General features: G+C 36.7%; 2 protein-coding genes across 2 annotated transcripts; one reads left to right on the top strand and one right to left on the bottom strand.

Annotated features, from left to right (window-relative positions):
• Window positions 1–11,892: 11,892 nt before the first annotated feature.
• LOC131622264 (uncharacterized) lies at window positions 11,893–13,065 on the bottom strand. The gene has a single exon (XM_058893293.1). It carries the CDS (start codon window positions 12,972–12,974, stop codon window positions 12,117–12,119), a length of 858 nt encoding a protein of 285 aa, XP_058749276.1. The 5' UTR covers window positions 12,975–13,065; the 3' UTR covers window positions 11,893–12,116.
• Window positions 13,066–15,291: 2,226 nt separating this feature from the next.
• Window positions 15,292–17,324, top strand: LOC131594449 (uncharacterized). The gene is made up of 5 exons (XM_058866590.1): window positions 15,292–15,435; window positions 15,490–16,377; window positions 16,471–16,641; window positions 16,732–16,980; window positions 17,091–17,324. Exons 1-5 carry the CDS (start codon window positions 15,292–15,294, stop codon window positions 17,322–17,324), a joined length of 1,686 nt encoding a protein of 561 aa, XP_058722573.1.
• Window positions 17,325–17,637: the final 313 nt, after the last annotated feature.

Raw genomic sequence — 17,637 nt, 5'->3', positions numbered from 1 at the left:
GTCCTTAAAACAATCCATAAAAGAGTTAAGAGTCTATTCCTACATTTGCTTGAATCTGACGAGACATGTCAAACTCTTTTTAAATTGTTCGTCTCATGATGAATCTAGATATGAGATCTGCTCTCATTCTTCATCTTAGAGAGGGACTATCAAGAACTTATCCCAAGGTTGGAGAAGAAGAAAATACTCTATCTTTTTCTCATGCCAAGCGTAATTTTTTCGATAGACCAAAATAAGCATTATTAAATATCAAACAATCAATAGTAAGCATAAGTCATGCTTGTTCAATACAATATATTACCGCCAAATACAAAGCAACACCAAAAAGTCAACTACACAAAAAAGAAAAACTACATAGCAGAGCATTCCCTCCAATACAATACCACGAGTACCCACTTATTAACCAAGCTATCCAAAATTTAAACGCATTACACGAATATGTTAAAAAGATAACAAAATCTAGAGCAAAAATAAAAGGATGAAAAGTTACAGAACCAAATTCACACTAAAATCGACTCTTGTTAGAAAAATTTAAATGCATAGCACAACAACTAATTTAAAATTCATTGATGCATTTCTTTGCATCTGTCAACTAAACATCATGTCACCTTGCCTCAATTACTACCAGCCTCAACCAATATAATAATGGATAAAATACAAAATTGGCAAATTAGTACTATTGTCTCCCAAACAGCCTAGAAAATTCAAATCCATTGATTAATGGAGTTAAATGCATTTTAACCAAATCGAAGAGATCATTTGAACTTTGTTCATCGAATGATCTATCACTTCAATCTTGTTATTAAAAATCTTTTTATTGTGCCTTTTCGAAATGGTCTAGATGCAAACAAATCAAATGACGATAAATCTTTCCATCTTTACTCTTCCATCGCCAATCAAACCTGCAAATTGATGAAAATGTATCAAAATAAAATTATGCATAACAATAATTATTTCCAGACAAGACATAATCATTTTCTAAAGATCTGATACCACCATACACTTGTAAAAATATGTGCGAATTTTCTCTTTGTCATCGCATTCAAATGGATAGTCTGATTGATTTGCCTCCAAGCCCCTATTTGTTAGAACAAGATTTGTTCTGATCAATTATCTTAGTTTTGATGATAACAATAATATGAATTTTGCTTAAGATAATATGGTACTCTAATCCAATGCAATTTCCCTTTCAGGAAATATATAAAAGAGTACGCATAATTCAGCGCTCAGAAGCTTTGTCTCAAAGGGTTCAGCATGCAACATCAGAACATGGTCTGGCAAGACATCAGAAGATGGTCGAAGCAGAATCAGAACATGGGTCTATGGAAGCATCAGAAGAACAAGAGAACAGAAGCACTGAAGTTCTGATGGTATCACGCTCAGAAGCACTTCAAGGTCAGAAGATCAGAAGATGCTATGCACCAAGCTGTTTGACTCTGATGATATTCAAACGTTGTATTCACAAACATCAGATCAGAAGGAAGTACAAGTGGCAAGCTACGCTGACTGACAAAAGGAACGTTGAAAGCTATTCTAGGCTACGTCAGTAGACACAGCGTGAACAAGGCTCGAGGTAGTTGACAAAAGCGTATAACATTAAATGCGATGCTGTACGGAACACGCAAAGCATTAAATGCACTCAACGGTCATCTTCTCCAACGCCTATAAATATGAAGTTCTGATGAGAAGCAAGGTTAACGATTCTGCACCAAAACAACTCATATCAAACTTGCTGAAACGCTGTTCAAATCTAAACTCAGAATCTTCATCTTCATCAAAGCTCACTACATTGCTTTTGTAATATTTTAGTGAGATTAAGCTTAAACGATTAAGAGAAATATCACAGTTGTGATTATAGCTTTTAAGAAGCAATTGTAAACTCTTAGAATTGATTACATTAAGTTGTAAGGAACTAGAGTGATCGTGTGGATCAGAATACTCTAGGAAGTCTTAGAGGTTATCTAAGCAGGTTGTAACTAGAGTGATCGTGTGGATCAGTATACTCTAGAAAAGTCTTAGAGGGTATCTAAGCAGTTGTTCCTGGAGTGATCAGTGTGTGATCAGTAGACTCTGGAAGACTTAGTTGCTGACTAAGTGGAGAACCATTGTAATCCGTGCGATTAGTGGATTAAATCCTCAGTTGAGGTAAATCATCTCTGCGGGGGTGGACTGGAGTAGTTTAGTTAACAACGAACCAGGATAAAAATAACTGTGCAATTTATTTTTATCTGTCAAGTTTTTAAAGCTACACTTATTCAAACCCCCCCTTTCTAAGTGTTTTTCTATCCTTCAATTGGCATCAGAGCGCCGGTTCTAAGGTGCAAGCACTTAACCGTGTTTAGAAAAGATTCAGGAAGAGAAAAACGCTTCAGTAAAAGATGGTTGATGAAAGTGAAAAGTCTACACCAGCATCTACATCTGGCTCTGCTGAGCAATACAACGGTAACAATGGTTATACTAGACCGCCGGTATTTGATGGTGAAAACTTTGAATACTGGAAAGATAAACTGGAAAGTTACTTTCTTGGTCTAGATGGTGATCTATGGGATCTTCTGATGGATGGTTACAAACATCCAGTAAATGCCAGAGGCGTAAAGCTGACAAGGCAAGAAATGAATGATGATCAGAAAAAGCTTTTCAGGAATCATCATAAATGCAGAACTGTTTTGCTGAATGCTATCTCTCATGCTGAGTATGAGAAGATATCTAACACGCAAACGGCCTATGACATATATGAGTCCTTGAAAATGACTCATGAAGGAAACGCTCAAGTCAAGGAGACTAAAGCTCTAGCTTTAATCCAGAAGTATGAAGCCTTCAAGATGGAGGATGATGAAGACATTGAAAAGATGTTTTCAAGATTTCAAACTCTTACTCCTGGATTGAGAGTTCTTGACAAGGGATACACCAAGGCTGATCATGTAAAGAAGATCACCAGAAGCTTACCCAGAAGATGGGGTCCTATGGTGACTGCATTCAAGATTGCAAAGAATCTGAATGAAGTTTCTCTGGAAGAGCTCATCAGTGCCTTGAGAAGTCATGAAATAGAGCTGGACGCAAATGAGCCTCAAAAGAAAGGTAAGTCTATTGCATTAAAATCCAATATCAAGAAATGCACTAACGCTTTTCAGGCTAGAGAAGAAGATCCTGAAGAATCAGAATCTGAAGAAGAAGATGAACTGTCCCTGATTTCCAGAAGGCTAAATCAACTCTGGAAGACCAAGCAAAGGAAGTTCAGAGGCTTCAGAAGTTCAAAGAAATTTGAACGTGGAGAATCTTCTGATGACAGAAGATCTGACAAGAAGAAGGTCATGTGCTATGAATGCAATGAGCCTGGACACTTCAAGAATGAATGTCCAAATCTTCAGAAGGAAAATCCCAAGAAGAAGTTTCATAAGAAGAAAGGTCTTATGGCAACCTGGGATGAGTCAGAAGATGATTCAGACTCTGAAGATGAGCAGGCTAACTGTGCGCTGATGGCGACAGAAGATGACGGATCAGAATCTACATCAGAATCAGATTCTGAAGAGGTATTTTCTGAACTTACTAGAGATGAGTTAGTTTCCGGTCTAACTGAACTACTGGAACTCAAGTCTCAGATTAGTCTCAAATACAAAAAGCTGAAAAAGCTATTTGAATTTGAAACAAAGAAGCTTGAGTTGGAGAATTCTGAATTAAAAGAAAAACTTTTAAAATTATCCAATAATGTTGGATCTCCTTCTGATTCAGAAAAATCCACTCCCAGTCTAAACCATATTCTGAAAGAATATGATTTAAGTTTCAGGAAGTTCTTATCTAGAAGTATTGGCAGAAGTCAGCTAGCTTCTATGATATATGCTGTGTCTGGAAACAAAAGAGTTGGCATTGGTTTTGAGGGTGAAACCCCATACAAACTTGAACCTGTTGATGAAATGAAAATCACATACAAGCCATTGTATGATCAGTTCAAGTATGGCCACTCCCATGATATTAGGCACACTTCACATGCTCAAAGCTTTCACATAACACACACCAAAAAGCATGTGACACAACCTAGGAAATATCATGAAACTCACATTAAGAATTATCATGCTGTTCCTCCTTCTGCTTACAATGTTAAACCTAAGTTCAATCAGAACTTGAGGAGAACTAACAAGAAAGGACCCAAGAAAATGTGGGTACCAAAGAAAAAGACTATTTCTTTTGCAGATTCTCTTGGGGACAAAGAAGATAAAAATCAACATGACATGTCACCTGGACTCAAGTTGGTCTCAACACTTGAAGGGAAGAAGGATAGTCTTCCAAGTTCTGGTACCTAAATATGTTGAAGAATCTATGTTCGTAGGAAATCAGAAAAGAAAGTTTATTAGTCTTGGAACCATCTGTTTTGTTTGTCTCTAAAGCAATGATGTTTCATTCTTGGTTATTCTGAATGCTCTAAATGCTACAGAATATACAATATTGAAACATTGATTGTGGACGAATCAATAAATATCTGGTTTGATGATAAACTTGTTTCTGATGAAACGAAGCAGCTTAAGAATTTCTGCAGATACAATTTTGTCGTATCAGAAGCTGCAGAGCAAAGAAGTGAACCTCCAGAAGCTGTGCATATCAGAAGTAATGGATCAAAAGATCAGTCAGATTTATATCAGCACACTTCAGAAGGAGTGTTTCCAGAAGAGAAAGTAGATCAGATCAGAAGCAGTGATCAGAATCTGAAGGCGTAAAGTCTATTCTGAAATTTACAACTGTCATCTATTATCTGATGGTGAACACGTGTCTGTACGGTTTGTACAAAGCGTGCAGTTGAAAAGACGCCAACCTAGGTAACTGTTTTAAATCATTTCATTTACCACGTTCTCTCTCCTCACGTCACTCATCATTTAATAAAATTGATTTCCTTTGATTCTGGAACTGTTCAATTTATATTTCTTATTATTTTCCTTTTCAAATCCGTCTCTATATATTCTTTTCAAATCATATCTTACATTTTTTTTTCGCTCCCTTGTCTCTCTCTCTCCTTGCATTCTCTCGTTTGAAAAGTTCTTAGCCGTTTTCTAAAAACCCTAATCGAAAACCCAGTTCGCTTTTCTTGTTCGTTTTTGTTCATTCTGCATCCATGGCTGCCTTCTCATCCCAAAATGCTGAGTCATCTGTTCCTCATCATCTCCAAGAAGAAACCTTGCAACTCACTCCTGTTGTTGCATGCTCCATTCCTAAAGATGAATTGGAAGTTCTGTGTGAACTCATGGTTGACTTTGACAACCTTGAAGAAAACCAATTTCACCTTAAAGAAGACATCATCTTTCAAGGATGGACCTCGTTGTTCGCTGAGTTTGTTGGTCCAGTCTATCCGGATCTTGTCAAGGAGTTCTGGGTACATGCTGTGGTTGCTCCAAAATCTATAATTTCTTTCGTTCATGGAAAGTTTGTCGTTATTACTGAAAACATCCTAAGAATGATGTTTGACCTGAAAAACCCTGAAGGGGTTTTTGAGTTGGATCAAAGGGCAGATATGGGAGATGTTCTATCCACTCTTTATCCAAATGTCAAGAAAACAAAATATGTCAAGGAATTGAGAGATGTCTACAGAATCTGGACAAAGATCCTTCTTGGGTGTTTCTACCATAGGAAATCAACACATGCCTCGGATTTCATCAGTAATGATCAAAGGTATATTCTTTATTGCATTGCCACTCAGAAAAAGGTTGATGCGATTTACATTATCTTCAACCATATGTGGAAAGCAGTAAAGGATTCCAGAAACGCTTTCAGAAAAGAAAATGGTGGAACAATCATTCCTTTTGGTAGAATTATTACAAACCTTCTGGTGCATTCTAAGATTGTTGAGAGTCTGGAGTCTGAAGGTATTATCAAAGACCTTGCTGTCACCTCTGGAGCTTGTCTGAATGCGTTTTCTCTAAAGAAGATGAAAATAATTGACACTATCCTCAAAGTTCCTCAACCTCTAGCTGGAACAAGAATCAGAAGAAAACCAGTACTAGCTGACTTTGAAACCTTCTTCAATAGTGAGGTACCTGAAGTCAGAACTAAGTATCTGAAGTCACAAAAAGAGGATAAGAGTCTTAAAGATCAAGACAAAGGTGCTCCTATTAAAGTGAATCGTAAGAAGGAAGAAAGGACCAAAAGAAAGTTTGATCATCCTGCTGCTACCACCAATAAAGAAGTGATCCCAGAAGAAGTCATTGCAAAGGTTGCTAAGGCTGTCTCTGCTGATTTTGAGAAGAAAAAGAAGGAAGCTGAGAAAAAGAAGAAGAAGTCAAATAACGATGCTGAGATTGTTGAAGTTGTTGAGAAGAAGAAAATCAGAAAAAGAAAGATGATTATTCAAGAATCTGATGAAGAAAATATCTCTCAAGAGGCTGAGAATCAACCAGAAGTTCTGGCATATGTCAGAAGTAAAGAAATCGCTAGCGGCAAAACAAAGATTATTGAAGAGCCGAAGAGTAAGAAGCAGAAGAAGACTGAGGATGTGGCCAAAGCCTTTCTGAGAGGTTCCAAAGGTATATGCATTTCTGAACCTAATTCTGTTCCTGCTGTTTGTTCAGAAGCTGCACCAATAGAGATTGTCCCTACACCTGAACCAGAAAAAGCCACATCAGAATCACCTGTTTTTGTCCATGTTCTTACACTTCCATCTTCTCCTTTAACCATTCCTTCCTCTCCACCTACCATAAATCCTGTTCTGGATATACCACCCCTTCAAACTCTCTTTCCATCTCAACCTTCTCTCAATGCCACTCTTGAACATACTCCCTCCACCTCTCAAAACAATCCTTGTGATTCTCCTTTTCCAACCTCTGCATCACATGAGCAGCTGCTCCGTGATTGCAACTACACTCCCAAGCCTCGTCCTGAAGCTGAAGTGGTAGTGTTAGATTCTGATACTGAAGCAGAATCTTCTTATAGGTTGGATAGAGAACCTCATCCGTACTTCACTTCCAACCCTGCCTTTTCAAAAACCCAAATAAAATCCCGCCCCGTATATCCTATTGGTGTAGTTTTTGAAAACATAAAGAGGAACCTCAGAAGTACCTTTGATACTCTCAGAATTGCTGAAAGTTCTGGATTGAATGATGTTGCTATGCGGAACTTCTGGAGGATCTTTCGCAGAGAATCAGATGCTCTGTTTTTAGAACTTCAGGAAGCCTGTGTAGCTGCTGCCCCACGGCCTCGTGGAATTCTGAGGAATTATGAAGACTTCTGGTTTGCTCGTCTCAAAGGAAGATATCTTTTGGAAGAGAAGCCCTTCTTGGATGAGATGGAACAACTAAGACTGGCTGCTGAAATGGAAGCAAATCCATGCAGGGATATTGTCATCTTTGTTCCTGATTATCCTGTTCTGCTCGGAGATTTCAAGACTCTTTTTGACTATCTGAGGGAAAACCCGTCTGAGAAAGACCCAACCTTGGTCATTCCAGAAGTTGTTGACCCACCAGTAGTTGAAGGTACTTCTGCTCCCAGGAATCTAGCTGCCATTCTTCAGGCACTTGAGAATGGAGACTCGGAAATTCCTGCTGCAGAATATGGAGATGCTTCTATGCAAGAAGCAGATGCTGAAGATCATGTTGCTAAAACTGTTCCTGTTGAGGAAATCCCTGCAAATGATCTATCCATGGAAGCTACAGATCAAGTTGCTATTCCTGTGGTTGAAAGCGTTGAAACTTCTTCTGGTGAATCTTCTCGTCTTGCAAGGACCCTGGAAGAAATTCAGAGGAGACAGGATGAGCAAAGCTCACTCAATGCTGAGTATAGCGCTTTCATGGTGAGGCAAGAAGGACACAACAATATGGTTCAAGAGATGCTGACCAAGATCTTGTCAAGACTAGGGCCATCTTAGATTGAGTCTGTGTTGTTTCTTTCTTCTCGTTGCATCTGTCTTTGTGCATCTAATCTTTCTTATCTTCATGTACTTCTGTACCTGCTGTTTGAACTTCAATGAAATCATCTTCTTCCTCCATGTGTTTCGTTTTGTTTGTCTCTGAATCTTTTTTTGCTTTTTGATGATATGACAAAAAGGGGGAGAAAGATAAATGATAAATGATTTGATTAATCTATCAGTTGCTGGGTAAAGCTCCCACACATTCACTAACAAGAACTGCAAGTTCTATATGGTTTAAGTGTTTTGCAGGTATAAAGAAGTGAAGAGAATCTTCAAAGCAAACACAGAAGCAAAACCATGGAAACTGAAGCAAGCTGAGTGCTGTCAAGCTTCAGAGATCAGAAGCAAGAAAGAAAAATGAATCAGAAGCACTGATAATAGAATTTGATCCATATTTGTCTATTTGTTCTGACAAAATTCTATTTGCTCTGATACATTATTTTAGCCTATATGGCTCTGATACATATAATGTGTTCAAACATATATTCTATGTTCTAACTCGTTCATGCTGACTTTTGTCGTTTAGTTTTTTTTGTTCTGTAACATTTCAGGATGTAGAGATGCTCTGATGATGCTCTGGTACATTCAACAATGTTCTGATACAAATCTAGCATGAAGTGATGTTGGTAGAAATTCAAGCTCTGAAGCTATCCGAGGGAAGCAGAAATTCAAAGCTGTGAATGTTCTAAAGATCCAGAAAACTCAAGTTCTGAAGCTGTCCTAAATGGAAGCAGAAATCAGAAGCTGTGAATGTTCAGAAGATCAAAGAAATTCAAGTTCTGAAGCTGTCCTAAATGGAAGCAGAAATCAGAAGCTGTGAATGTTTAGAAGATCAAAGAAATTCAAGTTCTGAAGCTGTCCTAGATGGAAGCAGGAATCAGAAGCTGTGAGTGTTCTAGGGATCTAAAGAAATTCTAGTTCTGAAGCTGTCCTATGGAAGCAGAAGTCAGAAGCTATGAATTCTCTAAAGGCAGAAGCTTATATGATCGTCTCTACCGAAATAATCAGGGAAGTCTTTTATTAAAGTTCTTCGAGTATTTATTTCAGGGGGAGATTATTTATCTCAGGGGGAGATTGTTAATCTCAGGGGGAGACATATTCATATGCTTATGCTATAGCTGTGTAATTTGTCTTTTGCCGTCTATTCTTTCTGATCGCAAATTCATATCATTTATATATGTTTTTGTCATCATCAAAAAGGGGGAGATTGTTAGAACAAGATTTGTTCTGATCAATTATCTTAGTTTTGATGATAACAATAATATGAATTTTGCTTAAGATAATATGGTACTCTAATCCAATGCAATTTCCCTTTCAGGAAATATATAAAAGAGTACGCATAATTCAGCGCTCAGAAGCTTTGTCTCAAAGGGTTCAGCATGCAACATCAGAACATGGTCTGGCAAGACATCAGAAGATGGTCGAAGCAGAATCAGAACATGGGTCTATGGAAGCATCAGAAGAACAAGAGAACAGAAGCACTGAAGTTCTGATGGTATCACGCTCAGAAGCACTTCAAGGTCAGAAGATCAGAAGATGCTATGCACCAAGCTGTTTGACTCTGATGATATTCAAACGTTGTATTCACAAACATCAGATCAGAAGGAAGTACAAGTGGCAAGCTACGCTGACTGACAAAAGGAACGTTGAAAGCTATTCTAGGCTACGTCAGTAGACACAGCGTGAACAAGGCTCGAGGTAGTTGACAAAAGCGTATAACATTAAATGCGATGCTGTACGGAACACGCAAAGCATTAAATGCACTCAACGGTCATCTTCTCCAACGCCTATAAATATGAAGTTCTGATGAGAAGCAAGGTTAACGATTCTGCACCAAAACAACTCATATCAAACTTGCTGAAACGCTGTTCAAATCTAAACTCAGAATCTTCATCTTCATCAAAGCTCACTACATTGCTTTTGTAATATTTTAGTGAGATTAAGCTTAAACGATTAAGAGAAATATCACAGTTGTGATTATAGCTTTTAAGAAGCAATTGTAAACTCTTAGAATTGATTACATTAAGTTGTAAGGAACTAGAGTGATCGTGTGGATCAGAATACTCTAGGAAGTCTTAGAGGTTATCTAAGCAGGTTGTAACTAGAGTGATCGTGTGGATCAGTATACTCTAGAAAAGTCTTAGAGGGTATCTAAGCAGTTGTTCCTGGAGTGATCAGTGTGTGATCAGTAGACTCTGGAAGACTTAGTTGCTGACTAAGTGGAGAACCATTGTAATCCGTGCGATTAGTGGATTAAATCCTCAGTTGAGGTAAATCATCTCTGCGGGGGTGGACTGGAGTAGTTTAGTTAACAACGAACCAGGATAAAAATAACTGTGCAATTTATTTTTATCTGTCAAGTTTTTAAAGCTACACTTATTCAAACCCCCCCTTTCTAAGTGTTTTTCTATCCTTCACTATTTTAATCAAATTATATCTTATGGATATCCTGTTTAGAAATATTATCCATACTAAAGTTGTAAATTTTGATGGCACAAAATTATTCCAAGCGACTTTAACCTCACTATCCAAGCTCGTATTCATTTCGTTCATGATCACATTGTATGCTTTTTTAACAAAATAAACATCCATGCACTAGCCCCAACTATCTTCCCTATTGATCATCAAAGAAACATTTCTAATATACTCTTTAAGAATCTCTTCATCTACTCTTTTTTCTTGAGCTAACGACTTCCTCCGCATGACTTGAACGTTCCATTTCTTTTCCTCCTTCACAAACACGACTTCTTTTAAAGGTATGAGCATATCTTTTGCTAAAATAAATAGCTCTAGAAAAAGGACCTTTCAAAATTTTCCCTCAGTCCATGGATCTAACTTTAAAAAAAGTATTGTCCCCTTTGTTACTCTTCTTACTAATCTATTTGAAAACTAGTACCTTATAAATCCCCATATCCCTTTTCAAGATTTTGCATATCTCTCCAACACTCTGAACCTTTATTATCATTCAAGTCTAATCTTCCATAAGACTCGTCATGCTTGCAAGACATCACTTTTACCAACGACTGTACTTTTCATTTTTAATTCTGCAAACTCATTTTTCGAATAAGTTTTTAATTCCCAAACCTCATTTCTCTTTCTCACTACAAATGTCTTCTCATTGAACCCAATTTATTCTCCTATTTTCCACTCCCCTTCCACGTAAGAATTTTTTGTAAAGAGATTTGAGCTTTGATATGATACTTAGCGGAATCTTAAAAAAGAAAAGGAAATAAACATGTATTACTTATAATAATAATTTCAACAAGATAATTCTTCCTCCGATAGATAAATATGCATCCTTCCGCACAATGTATTTCATACAACATCTTAAACCATGTTCTAAAGGGCTTCTCTTAGCATATTACCTCCAACAGAAAAATCTCAAATATTTAAAAGTGAGATATTCAATTTTGCAACTTAAAATACACCCTCTAATATGATGTTGTTATGAAAATTTACTTTCAATTCGAATACCAACTCAAACAATTGTAAAGAAACTTTGATTATCTTTTTTTAATGGTAACACACTAAGCGATCACATTATTACAATCGACTAATTTAAGAAAACCAATCTCACCATCCCCTGTTTGAAATCAAAGCATAGTTCTATATTGACTTACTCGACAAATGAATTATTTGCACTTAGTCGAATTCAGACCTAAAACCTTAAAAAGAGTCAACTCTTAAGATCCAAATCCAACCACTAGGTTAGCTCATGGGGTTAATTTATTTCTAATATTGAACGGGTGAATGATTAGAAGACATTCTCCCTTCTAATCTATTTGTATTTTGCTGACGTGTGCTTTTTTTTTTTGTTGGCCTTACTTAAGTTATATACTATGTTAGGGAATCCAATAAGATCGGTTGTTAGGTTCCAAAAAAGAATCATTGACTCGATGGTTGATCAAACGATATTGTGGTTATCACTATCACTTAACATTCATGGATAAGATAATAATTCTCACATCTTCATAATTATATACTTAGTAGGGTAAGGTTTAAAATAGTTTTGTGAAACAGAGGAGCCACCTCTGTATAATTGATTAACAAACAGTAAAAGATACTAATCCACAACATACATCACATTACAATATCCCTATTTTTTTTTCTTTTCTTTTCACTATCTTATCATCACTAGACAATTGAAGTTGAACAATTCACTGTTCAACCAACTTCATTCTTTAACCAACACAAACTCAATTAAAAAAAATTCAAAGAAGAAAAAAAACTACTAGCGTCGGTCTCTCTCAGCAACAAACTGCTTAATAGCCTCCCTCATATCATCATAACAATCCGACCCATTCAAAAAGCTCCTCAATTTCCAAAGCTCCCGATCACAAACATCATCCACAAATGGCCGAATCAAAATCGCGTTTTCGGGTTGATTCGAAAACGACACCGGATTATCATCCACAATCACAACCCGCTTCAAATCTCTCCCCACATGAGCCAAATCCTTCACCAGCTTCCCATCAACGTTAACACACGAGTCACGGTACAGCCGGTGCGAAATAAACCGGTTCCGGTCGAGCCGATCAAGAACCAAAGACGCGTACTCTTTAAGCGCGGCGGTGAAAATCACTATTTCATATTTCGACGCTAACGATTCCAACAACTCGTCGACTCCGGGCCGCTTCGTGACGTAGAAATCCAACGGTTCACCGTCGATGATCGGCCGGACGACAAAATCGAAACTCTGAGGAGGGAGAGTTGTTGTGGAATGGACTAGGGTTTCATCGAGATCGAGGATAACGGTTTTCCGATTCGAGAGAGTAGGTGGAAGAATCGACGGTTGTTCGTTATCGTCGAAGAGGAGCGTTTTGCAAACGGTGTCTAGGGAGGTTTCGTTTGGGAAATGGAAAAGGTTGTTAGTTTTCTTGAGGAGTTTGTAGCTATTTCGTTTGCGATTTGAACTGAGGCGGGTTAGGCCTAGTTTCGAGAGGAGTTTTGAGATGCGGCGGTGGATGGAGGAGAGGACGGCGGAGGAGGCGGCAACGACATTTTTTATCGGGGATTTTCGGCGCCAGCGGCGTTTGTTAAGGTCTTTGATGGATTTGGTTGGAGCTTTCTTCTTAGTCTTTGACACCATTTTGGTTTCAAAGATTTGATATCAGAAAATGAAGAAGAGAGAGAAAGTAGAAAGAGAAAGAGAGAGAGAAAATTGGGTTTGTGTTTGTGTTTGAGTTGAGGGGAAATTTAAATGTAGGTTTGGTGTAACGGTCATAAGCAGGCTCGGAACCGAAGCATATTTGTGTGAGTTTTGATTGGTTAATTTATATTATTGCTGTTTTGTTTGTTTTTTCTCCTACTTATCTTTTCTGTTAGACAACTTTTTTAGTTTTTACTTACTTTTTTTTGTTGGTATTTTCAGTAAGTTTTTAGTTATAATACCGTAGATTAATACTGAAAATACGTGTTGCATCATTAATTATTACTGTAACTTTTTTACTGTCTAATACCTGTTTCAAATAAAAAACTGTCTTAATTATTACTGTCTAACTTTTTTTTTTATGCAAATGTTTTTAAAATAAAAATAAAATCTTAAAATTTCCTATTTTAAAAAATAATTTTTTATTTTACTTTTTTATTATTGAAGTTTATCATGAATAAGTAAAAGACGTATTTATCTTTAGAATTTCGTCCATTTACTTGTTGAATTTTTTTCTTTTTCTTTTTTATTTAATAATATAATAATTAAATAATAATTTTAATAATAAAAAATAATTAAAAATAATTTTATTTCTTATTATAAAAAAATTTGAATGCCTTATTTTCATATTTAATAATTTAATGTTTATTTGTAATAGTAAAATATTCAAAAATGAATAAGAAACTTACAAATATAATAAAAAAATATTTTGGCCCATTTAGTTTTTGATGGAGTTTTTTTTTTCATTGGGTTTGATATATGTATCTTCATTAATGGGGTTCGTTGAATGACTTTCAATAAATAGGACAATGTTACATGATTGCTCATATTTTGCAATCATGTCTGTCTCGACTATTATGTTTTATTATCAAGAAAAATGTTTGAACATTTGTTTAGATTCGTATTGAAATTTCAAAACATTGATTAATTATCAATACGAGTTTTTGACAGTTAGGTAGTTGAACTAGAAAGGTTAAAAAATTATAGGCTAAATTACAGTTTATGTCCCTCAGTTTTGGTATTTTTACGGTTTTAGTCCCTCCATTTTCTTTTTAAACAGTTTTGGTCCCTCATCCCAATTTTGATCCAACTGTTCATGTACTGTTCATGTACGGATCATGCACTGTTCATGAACAAAATTGGGATGGGGGACCAAAACTGTTTAAAAAGAAAATGGAGGGACCAAAACCCTGAGAATACCAAAACAGGGGGACCAAAACTGTAATTTAGCCAAAATTATAATATCTTTTTGGCAAAATACCCTTTTTCATCCCTTAACTTTGACTCGGGGTCCATTTTGGTCCCTCAATTTTTAAAAAGTTCAAATAACTCCTTTATCTTTTAAAATGGTCTCACGTTTATCCTTTCGTTTGGTTCCGTTAGTTGTCTCATTATTTTATTATCTACGTGGCCTTTATGAATGCTGATGTGGATAATACAGTATTACATGTTTATATTATACAAGTCTCATTTGCACAGTCTCGTTTCCACAAAGTCTCATTTCTCTTTTCCATAGAAGACGAAAAGGTTCAAGAAGCTCTGGGAACAAAACCAGCTCTGGGAACAAAAACCATCTGTACATTGCAATCTGAAGGAAGAGTGAGGATTGACGCCACTGAATCACAACAGGTATGTCATTTAGGGTTCGTATTTAGGATTCGTATTTAGGGTTCGTATTTAGGGTTCGCTTTTAGGGTTCGTTCGTAAATCAGGGATGTTATTTTAGGGTTTGTTTGTTCTGATTCAGGGTTTTTAAAACACGATTTTTATTTAGGATTTGTTTGTTCTGATTCAGGGTTTTTAAAACACGATCTTTATTTAGGGTTTGCCTTGCTTCAGGTGTAATGGACGAGTTCCTGAATTTAACCATTCACCATAGTGGTGGATTCGTTGATATTAACAATGGTCATTATGAAGGAGGAGACATTGCAAAGTTGAGAACAGATGCAGACACGTGGGGTTATTTTGAATTTGTTGGTGTTCTTAAGGAGTTAGGTTATAAAGAGTTTGAGAGAATTTGGTACAGAGATCCTACTGAAGGCATGCTTGAATTAGTTGATGATAAAGGAGCCTTAGATATAGCTGATCTTTGCAGGGTGCATTTAAGGGTTGACATATATATTCAACACACAATAGCTGAGCCAGAATTTTGTAATATGCCTATAGAAGCAGAAGAAATGAATGTTGTGAGGATGAAGAGATTGTTGTGAGGGATAAGGATGATATTACACATGATGAAGAAGAGTTAATGTAAAAAATGTATGAGGAAGTGGCTGGTCAGGATGAAGCTAATGTTGTGAGGGATGAAGAGAATGTTGTGAGGGAAGAGGGAAATGTTTTGATGGATGAAGAGAATCTTGTGAGGGAAGAGGGCGCTGTTGTGAGGGATGAAATGAATATTGTGAGGGAAGAGGGCATTGTTGTGAGGGATGAATAGAATATTTTGAGGGAAGAGGTCAACATTGTGAGGGATGAGGACAATGTGGGAGAGGTGAATGATGGGTCTACTACTAATAGTGGAGATGATAGTGCTGATGAAAATTATGAGAGTGTTATGGAAGTGGGATTTGATGATTCATCTGATGGTTTTGATGATTTAGAGGAAGAAGATTTGGATGATCTTCTTGAAGATCTAGAGGGGGAACAAAGCAAACAACAATTGGATAATGATGGTTTGGAAGAGGAAATAGTAAATGACAGTGAGGAACTTGAAAGTGGTTGTGATAGTGAAGAAGGTGGTGTTAGAAAGAAAAGTTACCCAATGTTTAATGTGAAGAAGGACATGGCATATTACAAATGGGAAGTTGGAGTGTACTTTAGGTCAAAGGATGACTTCAAGGAAGCTATAACATCATATGCTGTGCAAAGTGGGAGAAATATGAGGTTTACAAAGAATGACAAAGTGAGGGTGATGGTTAAATGCAAGGATGGGTGTCAATGGGAAGCCTATTGTGCTAAATTGCCAAATGAAGAAACATGGCAATTAAGGAAATTGGTTGACAAGCATGAGTGTAGTAGAGAGTATAATGTGAAAATGTTGACCACTAAATGGGTGAGCAAGAGAATTCAAAATTCTCTGAAAAACAACCCAAGGATGAAGATTAAGGACATTAAGGCAAAGGATCAAAGGAAGTGGAATGTGGGTGTTAACAAGACTAAGGCTATAAGGGCAAGATTTAAAGCTAGAGATATGGTTGATGGATCTTTCTTAGGGGATTATACAAGGATTTATGATTATTGTCGTGAGTTGTTAAGAGGTAACCCAGGGTCTACTATCAAGATTAATGTTGATCCAGTCCCAGAAGGTAATGAGGACCAAATACCATATTTCAAAAGGTTGTATGTTTGCTTTGCAGCATGTAAGGAAAGCTTTAAGTTATCTAGACACATCATTGGTCTAGATGGCTGTTTTTTAAAGGGGTTATGTGGTGGGTAGATTTTGGCTGCAATAGGGAGGGATCCAAATGACCAGATGTTCCCAGTTGCATTTGCAGTTGTAGAAGGAGAGAACAGAGATAGCTGGACCTGGTTTTTGCGGTTGTTGATTGATGACCTATGTGGTCAAGAAGGGTGTTTGACATACACATTCATCCCAGACCAACAAAAGGTTATGGTTTATATTGTTTGTTCAGAATTATGTCTTTGGTCCTGAATTATGTTGTTTAGTTATGCATTATATTGTTATGTGAAATTTCAGGGTCTACTACTAGCAATGGATGAGCTTTTGCCAGGTGTTGAACAAAGATTCTGTGTGAGGCACCTTTATAATAACTTTAGGAAGAAGTATCCTGGTAAAATGTTGAAAGATGCTATCTGGAAGGCTGCAAGGTCAACATATGTACAAGCCTGGGAGAGAGAAATGAGGTCTATGAGACTTATTAGTGATGAGGCATATTTACATATGATGAAGACATCTCCAAGATTCTGGAGTAAATCACACTTTAAGGTAATATGAACTTGTAACTTGCTATAACTTGAAATATGAACCTGTTTGATAATATGAACATGTAACTTGCTATAACTTGAAATTTGAACCTTTACATATGCTGTGATCAGGTAACTAACAAATGTGATACTCTACTCAATAACATGTCTGAGGCATTCAATAGTGTGATCCTTGAGTCAAGGTCCAAGCCTTTAGTAACAATGCTGGAAGAGATCAGGACTTATTTTATGGAGAGATGGGCTAGGAATAGGATGAGGTTTGAAAATTTTCCTGATGATGCAGTGCTGCCAAACATCAGAAAACAAGTGAAAAAACAAGTACCTACACCAACACATGGATTGTAAGGTATAAATATGTTTGCCTAATTCTTGTATTTCATTATGCATGAGCTGTAATGTGACAATTGGTTATTCTATTGTGTATGATGTCTGATGAACATATTTTTGAAGTTAAGCATGTGCAAGATCCAGCTGACATGTTCACTGTGAACTTGAAAGACCACATATGTTCATGTAGGAAGTGGGAGTTGTCTGGTTTGCCATGTGTTCATGCATTGTCATGTATGAAGAGTAGGAACTTTAAATTTGAAGATTTCATTCCAGAGTACTATAGTAAGAGTAGGTACATTGCAGTCTACAAACTAGTTATATATTCCTG

Source organism: Vicia villosa, linkage group LG1, assembly GCF_029867415.1.
Source record: "Vicia villosa cultivar HV-30 ecotype Madison, WI linkage group LG1, Vvil1.0, whole genome shotgun sequence".
NCBI lineage: Eukaryota > Viridiplantae > Streptophyta > Magnoliopsida > Fabales > Fabaceae > Vicia > Vicia villosa.
The sequence above is the reverse complement of the archived record's forward strand: the minus strand, read 5'-3'. Positions and strand labels throughout refer to the sequence as shown.